The 23,793-nt window shown below is 46.0% G+C and overlaps 2 protein-coding genes across 2 annotated transcripts in view; both read right to left on the bottom strand.

Annotated features, from left to right (window-relative positions):
• Positions 1-849: 849 nt before the first annotated feature.
• On the bottom strand, positions 850-3,031 carry spink4 (serine peptidase inhibitor, Kazal type 4). The gene is made up of 4 exons (XM_062553348.1): positions 2,852-3,031; positions 1,709-1,740; positions 1,314-1,426; positions 850-987 (listed from the first exon to the last, which is right to left on the bottom strand). The coding sequence occupies exons 1-4, from the start codon at positions 2,901-2,903 to the stop codon at positions 942-944; spliced, it is 243 nt and encodes an 80-aa protein (XP_062409332.1). The 5' UTR covers positions 2,904-3,031; the 3' UTR covers positions 850-941.
• Positions 3,032-5,496: 2,465 nt separating this feature from the next.
• The window catches only part of frem3 (Fras1 related extracellular matrix 3), a 29,723-nt gene continuing 11,426 nt past the window's right edge, over positions 5,497-23,793 (bottom strand). The window contains exons 3-24 of the mRNA XM_062553335.1: positions 19,738-19,884; positions 19,005-19,235; positions 18,781-18,906; positions 18,345-18,596; positions 15,620-15,769; positions 15,188-15,397; positions 14,905-15,102; positions 14,566-14,730; positions 14,145-14,327; positions 13,598-13,728; positions 12,692-12,850; positions 12,214-12,517; positions 11,851-11,982; positions 11,072-11,403; positions 10,688-10,880; positions 10,191-10,295; positions 9,898-10,025; positions 9,249-9,383; positions 8,339-8,465; positions 8,015-8,202; positions 7,682-7,828; positions 5,497-7,425 (exon numbers count right to left, since the gene is read on the bottom strand). Coding sequence (XP_062409319.1) covers positions 6,865-7,425; positions 7,682-7,828; positions 8,015-8,202; positions 8,339-8,465; positions 9,249-9,383; positions 9,898-10,025; positions 10,191-10,295; positions 10,688-10,880; positions 11,072-11,403; positions 11,851-11,982; positions 12,214-12,517; positions 12,692-12,850; positions 13,598-13,728; positions 14,145-14,327; positions 14,566-14,730; positions 14,905-15,102; positions 15,188-15,397; positions 15,620-15,769; positions 18,345-18,596; positions 18,781-18,906; positions 19,005-19,235; positions 19,738-19,884 — 4,304 coding nt within the window. The 3' untranslated portion in view covers positions 5,497-6,864. The remainder of the gene's footprint in view (positions 7,426-7,681; positions 7,829-8,014; positions 8,203-8,338; positions 8,466-9,248; positions 9,384-9,897; positions 10,026-10,190; positions 10,296-10,687; positions 10,881-11,071; positions 11,404-11,850; positions 11,983-12,213; positions 12,518-12,691; positions 12,851-13,597; positions 13,729-14,144; positions 14,328-14,565; positions 14,731-14,904; positions 15,103-15,187; positions 15,398-15,619; positions 15,770-18,344; positions 18,597-18,780; positions 18,907-19,004; positions 19,236-19,737; positions 19,885-23,793) is intronic.

Here is a 23,793-nt window from a genome sequence, read left to right as displayed (position 1 = left end):
GCTGTGAAAAGAGCCATGAGTTGAGTTGACTGACAAGGTAATCTTTGCCTACACGATTTCATTCAAAATAGACTATTGCCATGAAACAAGGCAAGGTTGCAAGGCTGGAACCGAACACTTGACAACTCTCATATCATAGATTCTTACCGTTAGAATACCAACAACCATTCATTTACGATTTAAAACATATTGACATGTGCCTCTCTGGTGAGGCACATTTGACCTTCATGTGTTATCACAGTAAGTCACTGATGGGTATTATTCCTCTACTGAATCTTACACCAGCACAGTCTGTCTCTGTCCTCGGCCTCCACGCTATCTCTCCCTTCCATGAAACTAGTTGTGTCTTGTGAAAAACTAGGTGACCAAATTTGTAGGCTGTATGCCAAAAATGCAGTGTTGATGGTGCCTTTAGGACTTAACAGTTTAACGTCTGAGCTTTGTTACACTTTCATCCTGCAGTGCCCATTGTTTTTTTTTTTTTTTTTTTTTTTAGAAAATATAAAATATATTGGCATATCCCTGTCTTATGCTGACCTCAAGCTATCAAAGAAATGCACACTTGAGTGGACGCCATTCACCCACTCTGCATGTGATTCATTCTGCCCCTCAGCGTGAAAGTGTACAGTATGTGGAAACAATGATGGGTGTGAATAGCAACTGACATAATAAATGTAGGCCTATCAAAATGCATTTGATAGCCAGTAATCAGCTGAATATGACAGACAGACATATTTAATGGTAGAATGGTTGTCATCAATTTTTAAATGTTCCTGAACTTGTTGAAAAAATAGATTGGCATCAGTCTGAGACGTCCAGATGCGGAAGTCTTAAGTCTTATTTGCTCATTTAATTTTTATTTGTTTTTGATGATTTACATTTTGCTCTTTATGCATGAGGGGTGATCTTTACGGTATGTTTCCACCATTACCAAGATGTGCTTAGCACTCCCCTTCCTTGGAAATGAAAATGTCTGCTTTGGACATCCTGGAAAAAAAAAAGAAGGATGCAGGTTCAAATGGAGGTTATAACAAATAAAGCAGAACCAAAAGTACATTTCTTCAAACCTTAAGGTTACCGTTTAAAAAGAGTTATTGTGTGCACCTCGTTTTGGCAGGTACGGGACAAATGAAAAAAAAATGTGTAATATCCGCAACACTGCTTTGAGATCCCATATTTTAACGTTAAAAAAATAAGCAACATTTCAACCTGGGTCTTCATCAGGCCCTCAAATATTACTGTTACCATAAACTCTTCAGGCACCAACTGGAGTGACAATGAACAGACTGAGTGAAATGAGGCTTTATACTCACTGTCTCTGTGCGCAGAGGGCACACTCGTTGGCATAGGTTTCTCCGTCTGTGCCACACACTGGTGCCAGGTTGAGTGGGCATGCAAATATTTCATCCATGTCTCCACAGGTTGGCTATTATGCAACCAAACAATTGAGTACCAAGAAAGTTTTTAGAATAAACTGAGTGATAAAATACATTAAATTGTCTACAAATTCTATTTCTATAGATTATTCAAGATTTAATTAGAATGGTTAGTAGATTTCTGTGACCACAGACAAGCAACACAGTAAGAGTATTGATTGGGCTTGGATGGCCTGATGAATGGTGGCTTTCTGAATCATATGGCCATCAAACAATGGCCCATTTCTGTCTATGTAAATGAGCAGCTCAAATGCAAATATTCAAAACATTACCTTTCTGGGATCTACTGACTTGTCCTCTGCACCTGTACGGGACAGAGGGTGAAGCGCATTGTTCATTTTATGATTAAGGCAACATTCTGGCTTATGAACTCACATATCCATCCAGGATTTTAATAGTTTGCGTTTTCAGTCACCAAAAGGAATTCACAGGTCTTTTGTTTGCAGTCTAAAAGAACATTTTAAAACTCTACCACTTCTGCATGAGGATTAATACAAAGGGACATTATGTGAGGTTTTTAAAGGATCATTTTATTCTATTGCTATTCTCCCTAAAAATGTTTTTCTAATTGTTCACTGTTCATTTAATTATGTCACTTTGGACAAAGGCGTCTGCTAAATAACAATAACCATAACCATAACCATCATTTACAGTCTACCAGCCTCTTTTGAACAGATCCATATGGGTCAGGATCAGATCAAAACTTCTTAGACTGACTGCAGTGGGCAGCAAGCAAATTTACTACTTGGCAAATTGATTATGTGAATGGCTAACAGGGTATTTGACATTCTCATAAATGTCTGTGTACCTCAAAGCATGTGATTATGACACACACCTATGATGTTTCATTCTAAAACTCTTCTTTAACACATCACATTTGCAAAAAAGCATGACATTTAACAGAAATGGCAGCTATTTGAAATCTAGGTTAATTCTCCAAATGTAAGAAGTATAGTTGACTTGGTTAAACGTATTGAGCATAAATACTGTATGTCATATATGCATCAAACTTGGTAACAGCCTCATCGAAATTTCTAGATACAATTTGAACATAAATCATACAGCCAAAACTAACTACTGATTGTTAAACAACCCAAATCAGGTCCTAAAAACAAATTTCAGGCATAATGAACCTGAGAAGAGCATATTTTGCAGCCAATTTTCATCAGTGCTAGCTGTGCTGATGTTTAGATTTGGCAGGCCACTTGGCTGTTAGACAGTCAACACAGTAGTTTTGCATAATTCTGTAATGCTTCTTCAAGTGGTCACAAAGATTTTCAGCATTCAAGTCATACTGTGTAGCATTTAACCAATGGCAGCCAGAGCCTTGAAAATGTGCATAAGTGCACATAAGTCAGGTAAGTGTTAGTACATGAAAAGACTACGCATCAGTAAAGTCTCAAACAGCACTTTACCTGCAGTGAGGGCAAAGAGTGTGAACAACAGAAGCAGCATTTTAAAGTCCATTTTCTCCTTCAGGTAAGAACTGAAATGCTTGCAAATAACCACACCTATTGATATACACAGGATTCCACAGGTGGGAAGGAACACACCTGCCACACAGAAATGAAACAGTGTTTTACAACACACGCAGTTTGTTAATATATAACTAGAACATGTTTGAGCAAACTTGTGTTAGTACCATTGGCTCTGTGCACTAGTGTATAGACAAACATCCGTTTTTGTCTTGAAGTTGGCAAACCCGCTTCCTGTTTATTGTCATCGGTGGTGTTTCAGTTGTACCATAAAATAAGAAGCCCAAAGCTTTTACAGTCTGTTTCAGGGTTTTTGCCTTTATTTAGACAAGAGAATTTAGGGGGACAAATGGCTCCGCCATGGGTAGGTCCCTGTGGACTCTGAGGGCCTGTGGTGCCACTTGAAAAGCAGCTCCCCCTGTTCACTACAAGTTCACTATCATTGTGCTTAATGTAGATTTTCATCTATCATGTCAGTAAGGATCTAATATGTAATTTCCAGAGAAGCTGACCTTTGGACTACCTTAGTCAGATGTGATCATGTCATTGTCTCTCTGCTGTTGGGACTTCCCTTTCGCTGAGCTGTGCTCTTATGCTTCATCTCCAGTGGATTATTCTGGAAACTAAGACTGGGGTTGAAAAGCACTGGCTTTCTGGTCGACTTTGTAGACAGAGACCAGGAGGACTTGGCGACACCAGCTGGAGAGAGCAGCTGCAGTTGTGGTTGTCTCTCCCTGTCTGGCCTAGAGTCCCCACACAGGCACAGCTTTGGGAAGGACAGCCCCTCAAGACTGTACAGTTGATGATGAAGTAGATGTACCTCATACCGGTACATATATGACCGCCGCTCATATGCAGGAAATAGACGTCCTTAATTTCTGTCCACTCCATATTCAACCCTGTAGTCCTTTAACTTTGTAAGTGAAAAGTGTTTAGAGCGTGAATGTTAATATCTGTTGCAATTGCACTAAGGTGAATGCAAAATGTAGAGGTCTTTGGTAAACTGTACCCAAATGCAAATGTAGTAGATGATTTGTCTTTGCCATGAAAAACTATGTGTGCACATGTGCATGTGTGCATAAGTGTGCATCACTTTCTGTATTGTTCCCATTCCCTACAGAAATAGCAGGGACGGAATTTCATGCAACTCAGTATGAGGGTATAATATTTCCTAACAGAAATATTGTGCAGTTCTGAACACGTCAGCCAAATATAAATGTGATTACAGCGCCTCATTTTTACCTTTTCATTTTTAACTAGGTGATGCTATACCACAACTGAGTGGTTGGGATGAGTTGGGATGGCCCCTTGAGGCCACCATACAAAACAAATTGATCATCCTAGGCCCTACAGTTCTCCAGATATTCACAGAAAGCTGTGTCCACCATACCTTGGGGGGTCTGGTGCAGCGGGTGGACGATGGATCAAAACAAAAATCAATGGTTCCGTGCCATTCTTTTTGGGCAACATGCCCATCAAGTTTCGTGCAGCCTGGTCTCTCAGTGTCATTCAGAATCATTGACACAAAATTACAGAAAGAGAAAGAAAAAAGAAAAACCCAACAGAAAATAACTCTAGCCTGCTTCGGTCATAATAAGAGTTTATTCAATATCTGTTTTTAATACCTGTCCTTGACTTTAATTTACCGAAGACATAGAGAGAGGTTACTATTTGTTTTCCTTCTAGCTTTGTCAGTATCTAATCTTTCATATCAGATTAGCAAAACTACCTCTGCCTAAACCCTTTAAGGACCTCATGAGACATTTGGTAAGAATGTGAGTTAATAGTAGCCTAGAAATCTAGACGCCCCTAGCGGCAGCAAATGTAATTTGGCTGGCGGGGCAGTCTAGGCACGATCCATAGAGTTTAGGAGCTGAGAACTGGAAAATCTAGCGAGCCAATCACAGCAAGTCGGTGGGCGGGCTTAACATAATGGTGACAGACATGCGATCAGAAGTTGCGACGGTAATGCATCCTGCTATTTGAAAACAAGAAGATGATTCGTTTAGCGTTATCCTATTGTGTGGAGAGGGAAGGTTACGCATCCTGCTACTTGAAAACCAGAAGATGATTCGTTTAGCGTTATCCTATTGCGGAGAGGTAATTTGAAAGACAACTGTTTATCCCAACCCTCCGATTGAGCCCTGACTGCAGTGAGTTCCCAGATCCTACAACTTGATGTGGGTCTGGCTCGTCAGGCTAAGTTAATAGTAAACCCAGTGAAATGTTTGCAGAAAGCTGATGAGCATCTGTTAGAGAGATGATTCAGCATATAACCTACTAGCAACTAACCTGGTTTGAATAGCCCTCTCTGGTGGCATATGATTAGAATAGCAATTTGATCAGTCTTGACACCTCAAATGGTCAATGTCTTGCTGGTTCACCTCAAGATTCTGCTTCATGTCTAATATCATGTCACAGCTGTACTACTGTATTAGATACTAAACCTTGGATTTAGGATGAAGAACACCAGAAACAACTCCTATAAGAGCTTGTCTGTATAAAGCATAGCTACTGACATAATACAGACACCACTTGTTAATCGTCTCAATAAATCAGTGACAAGAAAACCCATCAATGTATAATATTTATATTTGGCAAGAAAGATTTGAATACATGAACTTCATGAACTATGGAACAATTTGAGTCATTCTCAGTTGTGGGCATTTGTTTTGAAAAACACATTCTACATGGGATCCATTTTCTCTCAAAAATTCTACATTTTCCTTTATGGCCACATTCAGGCATAAATTAATAGCTCAGGGTGTCTAGTCACTATAAGGTTATCTGAGATTCACTTCTTCAAGTTTTATCAGGGTACAATGGTAGTGTTTGTATCCTCTTGTAACATTGTATACTGTAAAGGCAGTTATGTACACAACAAATGCACCATTAGTGTGTCTAAAGCACATTTCACCAGTCATAACAAAAATAAAATGTATAAAAACATTTACAAATTTGAATAGTAATGCACTCGAATGACAGAAATTACACATTACAATCCCTTTGATTAGCACCATATCCATGGTATATTTTCACGGGAACACTGACATGTGCTCTAAAACACAACAGTGCATCAATAATTAATTCATATTATAAAAATACATAAATCTATCACATCCAGTACTGCCGACTGCCAAATCTTACCCATCTATTCAATTGCCTGCTATCGCATCTTAAACACACATACACTCATAACCAGAAAAGAGAAGAGATAAATTGAGACAAGTACAGTAAATATGCATCGTAACTATAATTCCAACTACAGTAAGCCATTCTGTTCTTTGCACAGGTTCTAGAAGATTGGCTGCCTTATTGACACCTGATCCCTACATCTGTGTCAGGGATAAGAAAACCAACCTGCTCACTCTCAGCACAAGACCAGTATGGGTGGGGAAAAGAATCCATTCAAAAATGCTCTAGACTTTCCATGCATAGGCAATATTACAGTGCTTTTGTGGTTGTAGTGAAGGTGGGGAGATCTTGGGACATAAAGTAAAAGAAACAGGAGCAGACACCATCACACAGAGATAGTGGGCGTGCTCATCTCCAAATGATCTAAATGAAGTTCCACTCATTTGCCTTAACTGATCATGGGCCCATCAGAAGATCCAGATATTGCGATCAGGGCTTTAACAAACATTTCTCCAACATTAGCCTTCCAAACACAGCTGGCTATCTAGTAGATATGCTTTATGTTGATTGAACAGCAAAGCCCTCTAGTTTGTTGAACTGATCAGTAAGAGGTTCTACTTGAACACATCCTCCTTTCATCTCTCACCTTCATCTGACTCCAATCTAATGGGCAGCCAGCAGACAAGCTGCCCCCAGAGTGTGGGGGTGTGGAGTGGGTTTGGGGTGTGGCATGTTCAGAGGCCACTGACATGGCTGATGGGGGAATGGACAGGACAGGGGACATCAGGGTGAGAGAGAACAGGCTGCGGTGGGCACCTCTAAACCTCCGAGCTGTCAGCGTGCTGCCAGGCGCTGGCCATGCCTTGGTAGCCGTTGGCAGTGTCGCGGTACGCCGCGCTGGACGAGGTGGCGTACGGCGGGCACTTCTTCTCCGCCCGCTTCCGCCGCACCAGCAGCGCCACCAGCAGCGCCACCAGGCACAGCAGCAGCAGCAGCCCCGCCGCGCCCAGCAGCGTGGACATGCCCACGGGCAGAGCCCAGTCCGAGTCGGGCTCCCGCCCCAAACTGCCCTCCACCAGGGGGCGCTCCAGGCCCACGCTGGGCTCCAGCGCCCAGGGCTGCCTCTGGCTCACACGGATGCGGTCGGAGCGGTCCAGCGCAATGTGCTGGAGGTTGGTGCCTCGACTTTTCTCCGCGCCGATGTCCAGAGCTTCAGGGTCTGGAGCCGAGCGGCGCTGGCGACTCAGAGGCTGGCTGACCAGGCTAGAGGAGACGGTGTGGTGGTACTCCAAGCTGCGCTTGCCAATACCACGGTTAGCGTTTTCACGGGAGCGAAGGGTGTAGATAGTATGGATGAACCATTCACGGCCAGCTGCCACCTGAGGCACAGAGGTAAACATTCAGGAGAATTCCTAACTGGTATACAGTTTATTCAGAGACATCATTTTATTGGAATAAACACAGAAGGACTACAACATATTTCAAATATCATGTACATGTGTTGGGGTCTGCCATTCCCAAAATATTCATTAACATACCAAATCTTAGCTTGAGCAATGACATTCCATGACCATTTACATGAACAGACACAGAAAACTTGTGAGACTAACATAACATGCTTTGCTTCCTTTTTACCTGGAAGAGTGGAGAGGAGGAGAGGGTGAAGCCATCGGAGCCAGCCTGTCTGGACAGAGCCAATGCTTCTGCAGAGTCCTGAGCCAGAGTGGCATCAAACGAAACATCTCCGAAGGCAGTGGCCTGGGTCTCAGGCTGGGCTTTGTCCTGATAACACACACACACACACACACACAGACACACACACACACACACACACACACACACACACACACACACACACACACACACACACACACACACACACAAATAGAAGGTCATTTCCAACACACAATTAGACAGTGCTTTTCAAATGGACACTGAATAAGAAGTATTGAGAATTGATTAGCATACCAGGATCTTAAAGCGGTAGAGCAGAGAAGGTGCATCGGCGAGGCATCCATACTCCTTATTGGTGGGGTTGTACTTGGGCACATAACCATCAGCACCAGTGCAGAGGAAGACCTTCTCAATGCTGCAGGAGAAGGACTCACCCAGGTTCTGCACAGGGTCCACCATCACACGACCATAGATGGTAGAACCTGGAAAACAGAGTCATTCACATTCACATGGGCAGTCATTGTGACATTTGGTCTGTGTGTGTGTGTGTGTGTGTGTGTGTGTGTGTGTGTGTGTGTGTGTGTGTGTGTGTGTGTGTGTGTGTGTACTACGTGTTACCTTCAGAAAATGCAGAGTCACTTCCTTCTCCGAAGCCCATAGATCCATCAGACAACCAAAGCTCTTTCTTGGACAGCAGGAACATCTGGGTGTTTAAACTGAACTCTGCTGATACTGGGTCACTCACCTGCACAAACAATCAAGTGATGGGACTTGTAGTAGGCTGTATGGGGATGTAGTTTGCTGGTGGTATGTGTGCTGGTGATGGGACTTGTAGTAGGCTGTATGGGGATGTAGTTTGCTGGTATGTGTGCTGGTGATGGGACTTGTAGTAGGCTGTATGGGGATGTAGTTTGCTGGTATATGTGCTGGTGATGGGACTTGTAGTAGGCTGTATGGGGATGTAGTTTGCTGGTGGTATGTGTGCTGGTGATGGGACTTGTAGTAGGCTGTATGGGGATGTAGTTTGCTGGTGGTATGTGTGCTGGTGATGGGACTTGTAGTAGGCTGTATGGGGATGTAGTTTGCTGGTGGTATATGTGCTGGTGATGGGACTTGTAGTAGGCTGTATGGGGATGTAGTTTGCTGGTATATGTGCTGGTGATGGGACTTGTAGTAGGCTGTATGGGGATGTAGTTTGCTGGTGGTATGTGTGCTGGTGATGGGACTTGTAGTAGGCTGTATGGGGATGTAGTTTGCTGGTGGTATGTGTGCTGGTGATGGGACTTGTAGTAGGCTGTATGGGGATGTAGTTTGCTGGTGGTATATGTGCTGGTGATGGGACTTGTAGTAGGCTGTATGGGGATGTAGTTTGCTGGTGGTATATGTGCTGGTGATGGGACTTGTAGTAGGCTGTATGGGGATGTAGTTTGCTGGTATATGTGCTGGTGATGGGACTTGTAGTAGGCTGTATGGGGATGTAGTTTGCTGGTGGTATGTGTGCTGGTGATGGTGTGCTGGCAGGGCTGACCTGCTGGAAGCGGATGTCCATGTCGAAGGTGAGGGGCTCTCTGGGGTGGCAGACGGGGGGGATGCTGAACTCTCCGTTGGGGGAGGCACTGCAGGGGATCAGCTTCACCGTGTACGTGCCCGAGTAATCTCTGATCTGCAGCACAAACACAGATATGCAGTTGACAACAACAGTCATAGAGCAGCAAATTAACTTTACTGTCAATTGATAACTGATGTATACTGATGGGAATTAGCCCTTGGGCTATAATCTGGCACATTTACATGTACTTTGTATATGTTCATTAATGTGCATTGTCCTGAAATATTAAAATAAATAAATAAAATGAATAAAAATACACTCAGGTTCACACAGGGCAGAAGTATTTACAGTAAACTACTCTACTCTAGACATGTGATGTACATACATGATTAGGGCTGTGCGATTGCTCAAATGATTATGAAAATATAATTTGAGATATAATGTTGTTTTGTGAATTCAAATTAAATGAATGTTCCAAAATCAATCATGTTTAATAATCATGATTTCAATATTGAGCAAAATAATTGTGATTATGATTTTTGCCATAATCGAGCATCTCTTTACATGATCTCTAAAAAAGACAGAGCAGCATCTAGGACACGCGCGAGGAATTCTCTGAGGCACTCACGGCGAAGTCGGACACAAAGCTCCACTGCTGCATGGGCTGGTTGTAGGTGGGCTCGGTGCGCACCAGGGACACGGTGAAGGTCAGACCAGGGTGGTCAGCAGACATCACCATGGACGCCAGAGAGCTCGCTGACAACAAACATGGATGCAGTGGTGAGGAGGCAATATCACTTCACTACATTTTACACTGTATCTCCATGTATACGACAAAGACAATTCTGTGAATTCTTGAAGCTCCACCAGACACAACACATTCTACTCTACTCATGTGTACTGGTTTGTGTGCTCCCTTACCTGGGTGTGACATAACAAACTGGCCCCTGAATCGAGCCTCAGTCTTAAAGTTGACCACCAGGCGGCCCTCCTCGTTGATGCGCATGCTGGTGGGGTACATGGCTCCTGTGGAGTACAGCACAGCAGGGAATGAGTGGACACCTGGGAATCACTGGCCATCACAGCGGCAGATCCACCCCATACTCCTGTGTTCAGCACTAGGTGGTGCTGGGAGTGGACCACTAGGTGGTGATGTTGAGCTATGTAATGAGCTCCACCACCACTGTCATTGTGCCCAGAGTTCTCTGACTCCCTCTGCAGGCCATCATGAGAATAAACCATACTGGGCTACACCATCACCACCATGCAATAAGACATGCTGTTTTGGCATTTGTTTTAGCCAACAGAATCCTACTGGTTAGGATCAAGACTGTCCCTAACATTCACTTTCTGTCCCAGTCCCCACCCACTCCCTCATCTCCCTCAAATGACATCATCAACTGCACCTGGCACCTCACCTTGTAGCTCTGCCTCAGGTGGACTCCCGATGCCGTCCTGCCACAGGATAGCAGTGTCATAGACGAAGGTGAGGCGCAGCTCCGACTGCAGGTCAAAGTGCTGCCATCCGCCCACCGCCACAGGAGAGTGGAAGACGTACGAGACGAAGAGGGGGACGCGCACGGTCACGTAGGACTGCACCAGGTTCAGAACCTACACGGGACACAGCACATGTGGAACCATATCTTTAGAACATGTGGAAGCTTTGATGCGTCATCCAGAGATAATAAATACATCACGAGGCAGACACAGCTGTCGGATTTGACGCCTACACCAACCCTGAAAAGGTCATTAGGGCTCAGGTATCACATTCTAGACATGGACCCAAAGTGTGTGAAGCCCACCTGTCCGTCTGTGCCAATGGAGCCGCCGCAGGTGTTGAGCAGCTCGGACATGTCGTAGTAGCTGCTGAACTCCCACAGGCAGGCCTCCAGGTTGAGGTTGCGGTAGAAGCGCAGGGAGTTGGCACTGCGCATGGCCAGGCTGTACTGGTACGCCGACGTCTCGCCGATGATCTCGGGGTTCTTGGTGGAGTCGGTGATGAAGCCGTGGCCTGTCTGGATCTCGTTGAAGTCCAGCAAGTTGGAGCAGCGGTGGTTCCCCACACGGGTCCCGTCAGGGCTCAGGGTCAGCTCGAAGTTGGAGAGGGGCCGCGTGGAGATGACCGGCATCATGCCTGAGGAGAGGTCATAGGTCACACAGGACAGCTCAGACGTGTACTCAAACACAGCTGTATCAGAGCAGTACTGCTAAATGGCCTTTACTCATTATTCAGACGTGTACTCAAACACAGCTGTATCAGAGCAGTACTGCTAAATGGCCTTTACTCATTATTCAGACGTGTACTCAAACACAGCTGTATCAGAGCAGTACTGCTAAATGGCCTTTACTCATTATTCAGACGTGTACTCAAACACAGCTGTATCAGAGCAGTACTGCTAAATGGCCTTTACTCATTATTCAGACGTGTACTCAAACACAGCTTTATCAGAGCACAGCAGTACTGCTAAATGGCCTTTACTGTGTTATTCAGGGCTGTCTGCTGAAGACACGCTAGCAGCAGGCATGTTGTTAAACACAGAACATGTATGAACACAGCTTTGTCCCCAGGCCACAGACTCACCGTCCATGTGTGGCATGGTCACAGTCAGTTTGATCAGGTTTGGGTAGTCAGGGTCATCTGGTCCCGTATAACGGATCTTGGCAGAAAATGGTTCAGCACCCACAGTGCCAGGGATACGTGGCTGGCACATACCTGAAGACAAAAGAATGGGGTTCCAGTCAACCTGTGCCAGTCACTGCTAAATTGATCTCTGAATTATGAACATCAAATATTGTTTTAGAATAGAGCATGTCTCTTCGTAACTCTTCCTGAGTAATCAGCAGAGTAGAGACATACTGTAACCCATAACCCATAACCCTCTTCACACTTCACACAGCGGTGCTGATAGCATGCGAGTGCCCCAGGCATGGGTCCTCCACTTACCCTCCTCTTGGCTGATGGAGGTAATAGGGGAGCTGAGCTCCAGGCCGGCCTCTCCCTTAATGTTGTAGGCCCGGGCAGCGCACTGCACCCGCGAGCCAGCCTGGAAGTAGATGGAGTCCAGTGTGATGGATTTGGTGTTGGTGAAGAAGGTGTTTGTGTCCACCTCGCGCATGGGGCTGGTTACCCCATCTGGCCCCGTGGGGGCGCTCACGAGCCAGCGGTACTGGGTCAGTGTGTCGTTGATGTTCTCCAGAGTGCAGATGGAGCCTGTTTTATCAAAGTCAGAGGATTTGGGGTTGCAGGCCTGGTGGAAACACAGAACACAGCACTTTGTAAATATATGGGAATAAAACTATATTTATATGTCTAAGATGTCCAATTGCAGGTAAAGACATAATGATAACAGGTAAAGATGGAGAGATATTGTCATGATGTGGTACAGTATTGTTTGTTGACAGAAGCTGGTTGGTCAACTCACCGTGACGCACACAACAGGATATCCATTGGGAGGATGTGGGTGATTTTTGACACGTCCTGTGTCATCATAAGTCAGCAGGGAGACGACCTGTGGCACGGCTGGGAAGGTGACGTCTGCAACACTGTCCATCTCCTCAATGTAAACAATAGCTTTGTTCATCTGAAAAGGGAGGACGCATTAAAAAATTACAATTCAATCCTTGTGCATCCCAGCTACAGTGCTACAATCCCAGTCCCTAAATCTATGGAATGGTTGGATGATTTTTATTTATGTATTTATTTTTCTCTATATATAGCATCTTAGATGTGTAAAATATACACACAGACAAGACTTGTGCACCAGGACAGTTCATAGTATTCCAGATCATTGTTTACATAAGTAAATCCTTCGGGGTCTGTGATCAGCAGTTCTATATGTTTTTGGGTCAGTGTGTCCATGGTGTGGCATTTACACACACACACACACACACACACACACACACACACACACACACACACAGAGCCGGCTGAGAGGCGCGCTTGGGGCCATTTTTGGCTACAGTGCTGGGCTCGCTGACAGTGGCAGCTGCCTTCTGGCTATTTAAGCTAGCAGGTGTGTGTGTGTGTGCGCGCGTGTATGTGTGCATGTGTGTGTGTGTGTGTGTGTGTGTGTCTTTATGTGTTTGTTACCTTGACCCACCTTGACGTTGGTTGTAAATATGAAGTAACAGTGGAATTATTGGTACACGTGGAGATTATTTTTACTATTGGTGTGAACTATATTTTGGACCTTAACAAAAAGCTGTGGTTTATTCTAGGATAACAGCGCCAGTGATGTGTGTGTGTGTGTGTGTGTGTGTGTGTGTGTGTGTGTGTGTGTGTGTGGGTTTGTGTGTGTATGAGGTTCTATGGATGTGTGTTCACTGACCTGTATCTCAGCTACCATGTACTCATCAGGTTTCATGTGGATAGTGAAGGCCTCTCGAATCTCCCTCTTGCCATCATACAGAACCTGAATCTCCACCACATGCTCCCGTTCTCCCTCCTTAAACTCCACGTCTATAGTGCACACACACACACACACACACACACACACACACACACACACACACACAGATAAATATACAGACGAATAAATGAATAGCAAATGAAGCTAGAAAAGCACTCAGAGTGTGCAGACCTCCGCCTATATCGTTCTTCCTAGGTTGTCATACTTTTGAACCTAAACTATTCAGATCGCCACCACGTGGCCATACCATGCCATTACACCACTAAGCGAAAAACATAAACACCTCCGGAATCCCGACGGTGATACGGATCACTCCCAATTTAATCGTTTCTTCCTTGGGTCATTTCTGACCTTCCCTGAAAATTTCAGAAATGAGCAAACTGTGTATGTGTGTGTAAGGGTATGTGAGTGTGTAAGGGTATGTGTGTGTGTGTGTGTGTGTGTGTGTGGGCTACTTGGTGCTCACCCTGTGAGAGGGGGTTGTAGTCCTCTCCTGAGGTGGCGGAGCCGTCTTTAGTGTGGACTCTGACCACAGACACCTTAGACGTGTCCCCCACACGCAGCACAGGCACCTTCACCACCGCCACCTCCCCAGCAGCCTGGGGCTCCCGCACACTGTACTTCAGCTCCGAGAACCTGATGATGGGTTCTGAGGAGAACACACACACACACACACACACATTCAAAGTCATGATCATGAGGCCACATTTGGTGTAATATAAAGTGCACAAAGAAAAACACACATTATTCATAGTAGCATTATAGGCATTAGCTAGTCAGCATTTAATAGTCATTCCAAAGAGACGGAGCATGTGATCCCAGAGTGTGTATCTCGTCGGTGTGTGCGGGTGCTGTGTGTCTGATGAGGTCAGTGGCCAGCTGCTTACTGTCTTTGAGGTCAGTGATGGTGACCAGCGCCTCCTTCTGCTCCCCCAGCGCTGCTCCGTAGGGGGACTTGCTCTTCGGCGTGCCCAGCACCAGACGCAGCTCCTCGTCCTCCTCATGGATGGAGTCGTCCGTCAGGGTCACTATACATGGCTTTTCACTCTCACCTAAACCACACACACACACACACACACACACACACACACACACACACACACACACACAGTTTAGAACTGGAGTTAAATACTCCAACTAAGAGATGAAGAAGCAGCTGCCTGAGTGGCAGGAGATGTGTGTGTGTGTGTGTGTGCACAGGTGTGCACAGGTGTGCTGTCTGAGACCTGGCAGGAAGGTGACGCGCGAGGCGTCGGTGTTGGGCCTCTCCTCGTAGTCCATCATGACCTGTGCGGAGCCCTGGCGCGTGTAGCAGCGCACGCTGGACTGCAGGCTGATGTCGCCGCTGCGGTAGAGCACGGCCCGCACCACGCCCTCCGCCTCGTCCACGCGGTACTCGCCCTCCTTGAACTGCACCTTGGGCACTGCACACAGCACACACAGGGTCAGCACACTCTCAGTGGGCAGGGATCTGTGTGTGTGTGTGTGTGTGAGTGTGTGTTCCCTCACCATCGGTGACAGTGTCGTTGATGGTGATGGTGGTCTTGCTAGGCTCGCCCAGCACAGCGTTCATGGGCATGCGCAGCACCAGGTCAAAGGTCTCGGGGCCCTCCAGCTGCGGCTGGCCCAGGTCATCCAGAATGGTCACCCGCAGGGTCTGCATGGTCACACCGGGGGCAAAGTCCAGGTTACGGCTGATGCCAACGTAGTCCATGCCAGCTGTGTGCAGAATCGAGAGAGAAAAAAAGACACAGAGAGATGAAGAGTGTTTTTTGGGCAACGCAAAAGAACATTCGGCCCTTTTCACCTTTTCACACTCCCATTTTATCTACCAATCATAACACACCCTTGTTCAACTCTATGAAACTCAATCATGGAATGCAAGAGAAAAGAGCCACTGAGTGGAGATGTGGTATGGAGAGTGGATGCTTCAGTTCTCACCTTCAGCAGAGACGGGCTCACTCTTGCGGGAGCGGACGGTCACGGTGGCCGTTTTGGAGAGGTCTGTGCCTGTCCTCCAGACAGGCACCTCAACAAAACCTGCGCTCTCGTCCACAACATACTCGGGCTCACCGAAGTACAGCGAGGGCTCTGTGTGATGGGAGGGAGGGAGGGAGGAGGAAGAGCTCCTAGAGTCAGACACTGGGCAATATACTGTAGGATCTTATCCAATCATGATCAGCTAAAGACATGCCCTTTACCATAACATGCAGGATTTAGGATTAGAGCAGCAGAATACACACACACACACACACACACACACGCGCACACATACACACACACACACACTAATCGGTCTGTTGATCTTCATTATAGAACTGATGAGACGATGGCGCTGACTGCTGACCTGGACCAAGTTCTTCATTAGGGAACTGTTGATGTGCTGCTGCCCTTTAAACAGTTATGGGTCAGAGACACACACACACACACACGCACGCACACACATACACACACACACACACAACCTCATGCGAACTTGAGAGAGGGGAGAGACAGACACTTGTAGTCCCATAACAATAGGGACTTGGCCATGGTCCAAGCCTCACACATTGATACGTAAACAAAAAGACTTGGCACATCACACTCTTAGACCCACCATGAAGTCTTGGCACCAAAACCTACATTATACTGTATGTGCATGCAAATTGTCTTTCATCCTCTGCCTTGAATTGAAGTGTGTGGCAATGTGGCCACAATGTATGCATTTCAGTGTGTGTGTCTGTGTGTGTACATATGTAGCAAATTGAAATTCCTATGCAGTGAGATTTCCATTGCATGTCTATAAATGGAAGAAGAAAGGACATAGTGGAACTAACACCATCCTAAATCATTTGGGCCCTTAGGCTACTGAACTTCTCAAGGGACTCTCTCTCTCTCTCTCTCTCTCTCTCACACACACACACACACACACACACACACAAACACACTAATAATAATACTAATAATAGTAATAATAATAATGAATAGATAAAACTGGGAATGATGGGACCAACAAGAAGGAAGGGTGGAGAACTAAACACTACTACAGACTAAACGAAAGGTGTCCTGAATCGTGAGGGTTAGGGTATGGCTTTTAACTTCAGACTATGAAAGGACATGTTGGGGATTAGACTAGAAACCTGGCAGACCAACTGCCACACAGACACACCCACACCATCAAACATATGCAGCTTTCTATTCTATTTTTGTTTTCTCTTAAAACTAAAAAAACATAGTCAGAGCAGCACCGTTTCTCACTTGTGTCTTTGCACAATAGCTTACTATAGTCCAGGGCTATCCCACCAAGACAGTTACACTGTTTCCATTTAGAGAAACCCAAAGTAATTCAATCGGTCTGAACATAGCACAATACTCATTTAAGTTAGTTATCTGTGTAGACATGTTTTCAGGACACAGACACTTTTGTAACGGAGTCGGAGGTTTGATGTCAGCAAATCAAGCTGCTATCTCCGCTGGTTTAGTCTTCCACCAGCATCTGCCTTCTGCCTCTTTGTCTTGGTCGCTCTCACTCTTTCACTGTCCACCCCCACCCCCACCCCCCACCCCCCAGGTTGGCACCAGTCTCCTTCCTCATTAGTATCATGTCTCTTCCCACAGCCACAGGACTCAGCCTGGGCTTCACCACTCTCATCAAAGGTGCTTTATTCCGCCGGTGTAGAGCGGAGAGTTGGCCTTGGAGACACTATTTGTTCCCATGTAAAGATAGTATGACAGGTGTGCTTTAACATTGTGCTCTTCCCAGTTGTCCAGCTGTGATGTTTTAGCTGGACAGTCTGTATTTGATTTATGGGAGCAGGGCTGTTAATAAAGCTGGCTAGTAAAGGGGGGCAGCCCCCTGTTTGAGGACAATAAAGGGTTCCTGTGGCTACATGCTCAGGTGTATGAACATGCCCCAGCATCAGCTCAGCCATGAGGACAGCACATACAGCAGCAACTTCAAATGAGTCAGCCCATGGAGATAAAAGAGCAGGACTGTTTCCTTAGCTGTCTGGGGGACACCAGGGCACCACACCACACAGACAGGTGGCTTAGAGCAAGACGAGAGCCTCGTGCTTTATCATCTTACAGGAGAAATCTGGTGAGCTTTCACACAGCTCTCCGTTTCTCGAGGTCACTGCGTACTGTCAGTAGGGGGGAAACTATAACAATCTGTTTTTTTTTTCATATCAACAGTACTCTGTGACCTTGAGAGACAGAGATCTGCATGAAAACTTGCCATATTTCTCCTTTTAAAAAGGCTTTTAATGTGTAATACATACAGCCCTGTAAATAGCCCTAACCTAGGCTGGGTGAACCATGCCTGATCTGCTGGTGATTTGGATTTCGCCCTGAAGCTCAGGCTGGAAATCTACACATCTATCTCTCTGGTTGAAGGACTATCCAAAAGTATACAGAGTCATTTGTACTACGCCTCTTGTGTAGTAGAAATAAAGCACAGACTCCCCAGACTAATGTTCAGTCTTAAAGGATTGAGTTTAGTACGGTGATAGCCAGACTAGGCCTAACCTAGAATCCATATTAATTTCACTGTGGGGTCAAAGTTCAATAGGGAAGTCTCTTTGTAGAGGCATCTGAGCACACCCAGAAGCACACCGTGTGAATGGGAACAGATCACTAATGAGACTTAGTGACCTGAGCACCCTGCTGCTCTGGGCCTGGCACTTACCGTCATCATGGTCTGCCAGGATGATGACGCGGGCGCTGGGGAAGTTGGCACCCACTAGGCCTCCCATGGGCATGCTCAGTGACACATTGAAGCTCTCTTCCTCCTCATAGAGTGAGTCGTCGATGATGATGATGCGGCAGGGCTTCTCACGCTCGTCCTTGTCGAAGCGCAGGACACTTGTGTGGTCCTCAGGACGAGTGATGTAGTCGGAGTAGGACAGGACCGTGCTGGGAATGGTGCCGGTGGCACTGCCTGAATTAAAGTTGACCATTTTATCACATTATGGTAATGCATAATGCTAAACACTCCATCAAATCCAACAATCCACCTCAATGATTGACCGCTTCATTGACAAAATGCTGTTCTTAAGAGAGAATAGCAAATACAGTGGTGCCTTTCCATTTTGATCAGTGTAGGGTGGAAGAGGAAGGCTGACCTTGCTGTGTGTAGCAGATCACCATGAGCTCCTGGCTGGCGTCTCCAGTGCGGCGCACAGGGACCAGGAGCTCTCCGATGTCCTCCTCGATGTGGTACTCAGCCTGGGGGAGGAACACTGTGGACTCTGTAGGGCAGAGGGACAGGGGCGGGCGTGGTGCTCACAATGAAAAGAATCAACACGACTGGCCTTTTGAAATTCCTTCTCTCTGTTCTCAGACTCACCATCGCCAGGGTCCACTATCTCCACGGTGGCTGTGTCTGGGTACTCAAGCACACCCATCACTGGCTCTGACAGCTGGATCTCAAAGGTCTCGGAGGTCTCAAACTCGTGGTCTGTGAAGATCTTGACTCGCCAGGTGGCCCGGGTCTGACCTGGGTTGAACTGGACCTGCTTCTGGGCCTTGCCCCTGAAATCCTTGTCCTTCTCTGCCGTGCCATCCTTGGTGTCAATGCCTGGAGGTTAATGTTAGGCGATCAATACATATTCTACAAGACATGGCCTATTTGAGCATAATACCATTCTGCTTGAGCAGGGCCATTGAATGTCTGAGCAAGCTTTAAAATGCTGTGTGTATTTGACCTCTGACCCCTATCTGCTCCCTAAATCAATCCCAGTCATCCTCTCCCAGACAGGAAACAGGAGATGACTCAGACATGGGGAAGGTAAAGAGAGGACTCTCTGAGGGTCTCAGAGCATCTCAGACACACTGACTCCATGACACTTTGATCAGAGTGGTCACACAGATGGACATGTGAACGACACCAGTTCACACAAGCCACTGCAAGGCCATTAGGCATGCAGAATTCTGTGTAGAGATACACAACGGCTGCCCATTCACATTCTAGGGGAGTTAGTTCAAATGTGTGCTACACTGTGAACTGTACTGTTGAATTGTTTGACACGCTGTCACCGTAACTGTGACAGGGTTGGAATGTTCCCATAGGTGGTACTCACTGACAAATGAGGTCTCTCCCAGGTACCCTCTGCGCTTCAGCGTCACTTCCAGAAACTTGGCGTCCTCGTCCACCAGGTAGAACTCTCTCTCCAGGGAGATCCAGGCCCAGTTGAGCCTAAAAGGCTGAGGTTTCAGCTTGTTGCCCCCTGTTGACACAAGAGAAACACAATGACTCCAGCTAAACTGGCAAAGCAGGTCTTCCAAGCAAACGCTCTGTGTACAATGGGTGACTTTAGTTAAAGTGAGCTTTTCCCTGGCTCTTTAAGCTCAAGAGAAACCGAAGAAAAAGGGAATTCCACAAAGCCAACAAACAGGAGAGCAACTTGATAACTGCACGCTGGAAGTCTTGGCCTCTCCTTTCCTCTCAGTTCTTTCAGCTTGGCATTTTATCTGATTTTCTCCACAAAAATGTAGTCCTGACAAACGCTGACCCCTGAGAGGGGCTAACGAGTTCACGCTGTGTCACAGAGAAGGGGGAGCGGATCAAGGGGTCACCTCTTAATGGGGGATTCTGTGCAGGTGCCACTCCTACGCTCCCATATCACTTTAAAAGGCCGTCATGCTTGAGTTTCATCTCACTAGCTAGTTCCCACCCCCACACTTCCCCCCCCCCCCCTCTCTGTGGCGGCTACAAAACAATAGGAGGCCGTTAAGTCTCCGTTCCCTCTGTGATCAGCAGCCGTGTCGGAGGGAGAGCGGATGCTGGCTGACCAGATTGACCTCACCTCTTAACAGGTGCGTCGACAGACAGTCACATCTGTCATCATCTCAGTATAGTATATTTTAGTAATGAGTCCTTATCAACCTGGAAAACTGCTACTCCTAAAACGTTGAGGAACTTATACACACATAAACACACACTGACAACGCATGTGTGTCCTGTCCATATGTGAGGGAGACGTTCTAACGTTAAGTCCGAGGGGACTGGTGGTTGAGCAGCTGCCTCAGAACACTGAGAGTGAGCCCTGAGAGCATGAGCTCCCATCCCTGCCCTTAAGCCATCCTGTCCCATGACTAAGATTCTCCCAGATCAGAGAGAGATGGTCATTCCGTCATTGGTCATTCCTTTGACTGGACTTGAGAGCCTGAGTCGAGGTTTAGCTGACCTTAAATCCTCACTTTTTTCAGTGCATTCAAAAACATGTACACTTTGCTTCCTCCTTGTTATCTCGACTTTCTTTGGAGGAATACTGCAGTTCCAGAGTGACTCCCTAAACTAGGCAACACTCTGAACTCCCCTTCAGTGGGCAAGAGCCCCATAGTGGGGATTGGACTATGGAGGCAAAATCACACTAGTTGTAGTTGTGTCAAGGAGGTGTGTTTGTGTGTGTGTGTGTGTGTGTGTGTGTGTGTGTGTGTGTGTGTGTGTGTGTGTGTGTGTGTGTGTTTTCCCTCTTGGCATACAGGACCAAATAAGGGTGACTGCAGATTCCTCTGTCAATAGTGGAGGTTTTGGAGGGATGGGTTTAAGCCTTACTGTCACTATCACAAAAACATTTTACCATCTCCACATATCTAAGGAATATTCCACATATCAGAACAAGAAATCCATAAAAATGTGTTGATCTTGGTTAAATATTTCCACTAAAGGATTCAAGCCAAAATCTGAGTGTTATCACTAACAGATATGTTAACATACCAATAAAACTTCTTTAGTAGGCTACTCCCTCCCCCTCCCCCTCACCACATCTCAACCCCCTCTCCCAGAGACATATCACCTGATTTTCAGAGGAAATCCGGAGCCTTCCGTGACACAGGAGCCTCGGCTCAAAGACACTGACCTTGAGCAAGCTCATGTGTCCAACCGACACAGCTAAAAATATAGGATGCATTTATCATATTTGCCTTTGACTGTCCTAGATTCCTAAGTGATGTGTTACACTCAACAGACGCAACAGCAGTACAGTAGCCAAAGGAAAGCCTAGAAATGAACTGGTTGCTTATATGGTTGCAAATGTTGTGCACTGAGCATATAGTATGGGTATAACATACAGATGAAAGTGTCCATCTCAGCCTCACAATCAGCTGTTTCAGTATGCAGTTTTACATGGACTTCCCTTAGTGTTGCCTTCTTTAGAGATAACGTCCAGGCAGGCAGTCTGCCCAGTAAATGTGATTGGGATATCTAGCCCAGCTACTGTATGTGCATGATATGGCATAAACACATGGGCACAGCTCAGACAAAAAGCCTTGCTTGCCATCTGCTTGGTGGCTTTGACTCCCATGTCCATGCACACAAATAGGGCATGAAGCAAAAATGTAAGTTCTCAAGGCTTGATTGTATGTCTTTATACAATGCTAGCTTCAACACAAACAAATCCACACAAAATTGTCGTTATCACCAGTATGAGGAGATGTTTTTCTTAATTGTTTGAATGCCCCCATCTTAAATCTTTTCTGAGATCTACTCTTAAAAATAATATAGGCTAACGACCTGAGAATTGTAATGCTAACTGAGTCCCCTCTTGGCATGTTTATGAATCTGGACCTGTTGACCTGGGTAAGGAGGAGGTGTGATAAACAGCTTTGGATTACTGATGATGCTGATTCAGAAAGAGAAGCTGAGGAGCCCATTATATCCCTCCTGACTCCCTCATGTTGACCTGATCTGATCTGCCCGGCTGACAGACAACATAGCTGACATTCAACTTGTGTCGCCAACATACACACCACAGTGACTCAAACATCATGTCTTTGTTCATTGTGTGCACTGCGATATAGGAAAGCCAGTCACAGAAACTTTCAGATGGACCATGGTGCAAATCATGGAGACCATCTCTTGACCAGAGGACCTTCAACAGGATAGCTGCACAAGTGAAGTCAGCTCCCCCTCACAGCCCCACACTCTCCCTCCCTCCCCAAGTAGCCCTGCAGGCCCACGGACAGCTGTAGCCTGACACCCCACACTTGGTCCTGTGTGTCCCCCTCCTCACCTTTTGTTCTCCAGAGGAGGGAAGGCACCAGCAAAGCAAACAGCAGGCAGTCTGGGTGGCCCAGACCCACGGCACAGCTATTCACAAGGATCTAGCCGCCTTTCTCAGAACCCAGCAGATGTTCTGGGCTTCAGCTCCAACATGATTTAAATTACTCAAATTCTAAATTTACACTGAAACATGTACCCGAGGAAACATGCAACGCTGACCGTGTTACTTTGAATTTGCCCTTCCACATACAACTCAATATGTTATCTAACACAGCCAGTGTTATAGATAGATAGATAGATAGATACTTTATTGATCCCCAAGGGGAATCAATGTTATTTCATTATTCAGAGACCACTAACAGTTTATTACTGTTTAGACTGTCTTGCACTATTGGTAAATACTACTGAGACCTTGTGTCCTTTTTCTTCTCTTGTCTTAGGTCATAAATTGCCACACCGCTACACTGAGCCTGAGCACAACAGACTCACCTCTAAATTCAATATGCTGTCACGGAGATCTGCCCTGGATTCTCTTGGTATTTATGGGTGCAATAATGTAAAGAAAGACAGCAACGCTAAGTTACAACCACATGCCTTGCTAGCATGGGTGCTAAACTTTAATCAAATGACAGGAATAGCTGTGTTGAAGTGATTCATGCTAGAAACCTGATTCATGTACAAATTTATGGCAAAATTTACTACTAACATTTACATTGCCCATCGATCATGGGACATTCAACACAGTTCAAATTACTGTTCCAAACAACAATTCTACCGGGCTGAAATGCTTTATTGCTGGCAAAGTTTCAGTGGTCACAACACTCGGTTGGTAGGGACCCTTAATAAATTAAGTAGGGGTGATTTATGTTAATTGCAGGCATTAGCACACCAGTATATCAACTGGAGTGTGGCGGCCATTGCTCTAGAGATGTAGAGGGGCTGCTGGAGCTCATCCAGACCTCCCCAAGGTGCAGTCATCCTGCAGTGCCCTGGGCACTCTCTCACGTGTGAAATGTTAACGCCTGGGAGTCAGGCTAATTTACTAACACCTTGAGGCCAGCCGGCAGATGAATGCCAAGATTCCTCTCATGGCACCCAAGGCAGAAGCTGATTGGAGACTAGGCATTTCAGT

This window comes from Sardina pilchardus, chromosome 2 (genome assembly GCF_963854185.1).
Source record: "Sardina pilchardus chromosome 2, fSarPil1.1, whole genome shotgun sequence".
Classification (NCBI taxonomy): domain Eukaryota; kingdom Metazoa; phylum Chordata; class Actinopteri; order Clupeiformes; family Clupeidae; genus Sardina; species Sardina pilchardus.
Note: the sequence above shows the minus strand (reverse complement) of the source record. Positions and strands in the feature narration are given on the sequence as shown.

Coding starts and splice junctions, on each gene's coding strand:
- spink4 (XM_062553348.1), bottom strand. CDS start 2,903: ATGGACTTTAAAATGCTGCTTCTGTTGTTCACACTCTTTGCCCTCACT. Junction 1,741..2,851: donor ACTCTTTGCCCTCACTGCAG/GTAAAGTGCTGT, acceptor TGTCCCGTACAG/GTGCAGAGGACAAGTCAGTA. Junction 988..1,313: donor GCCCTCTGCGCACAGAGACA/GTGAGTATAAAG, acceptor TTTTTTTTCCAG/GATGTCCAAAGCAGACATTT.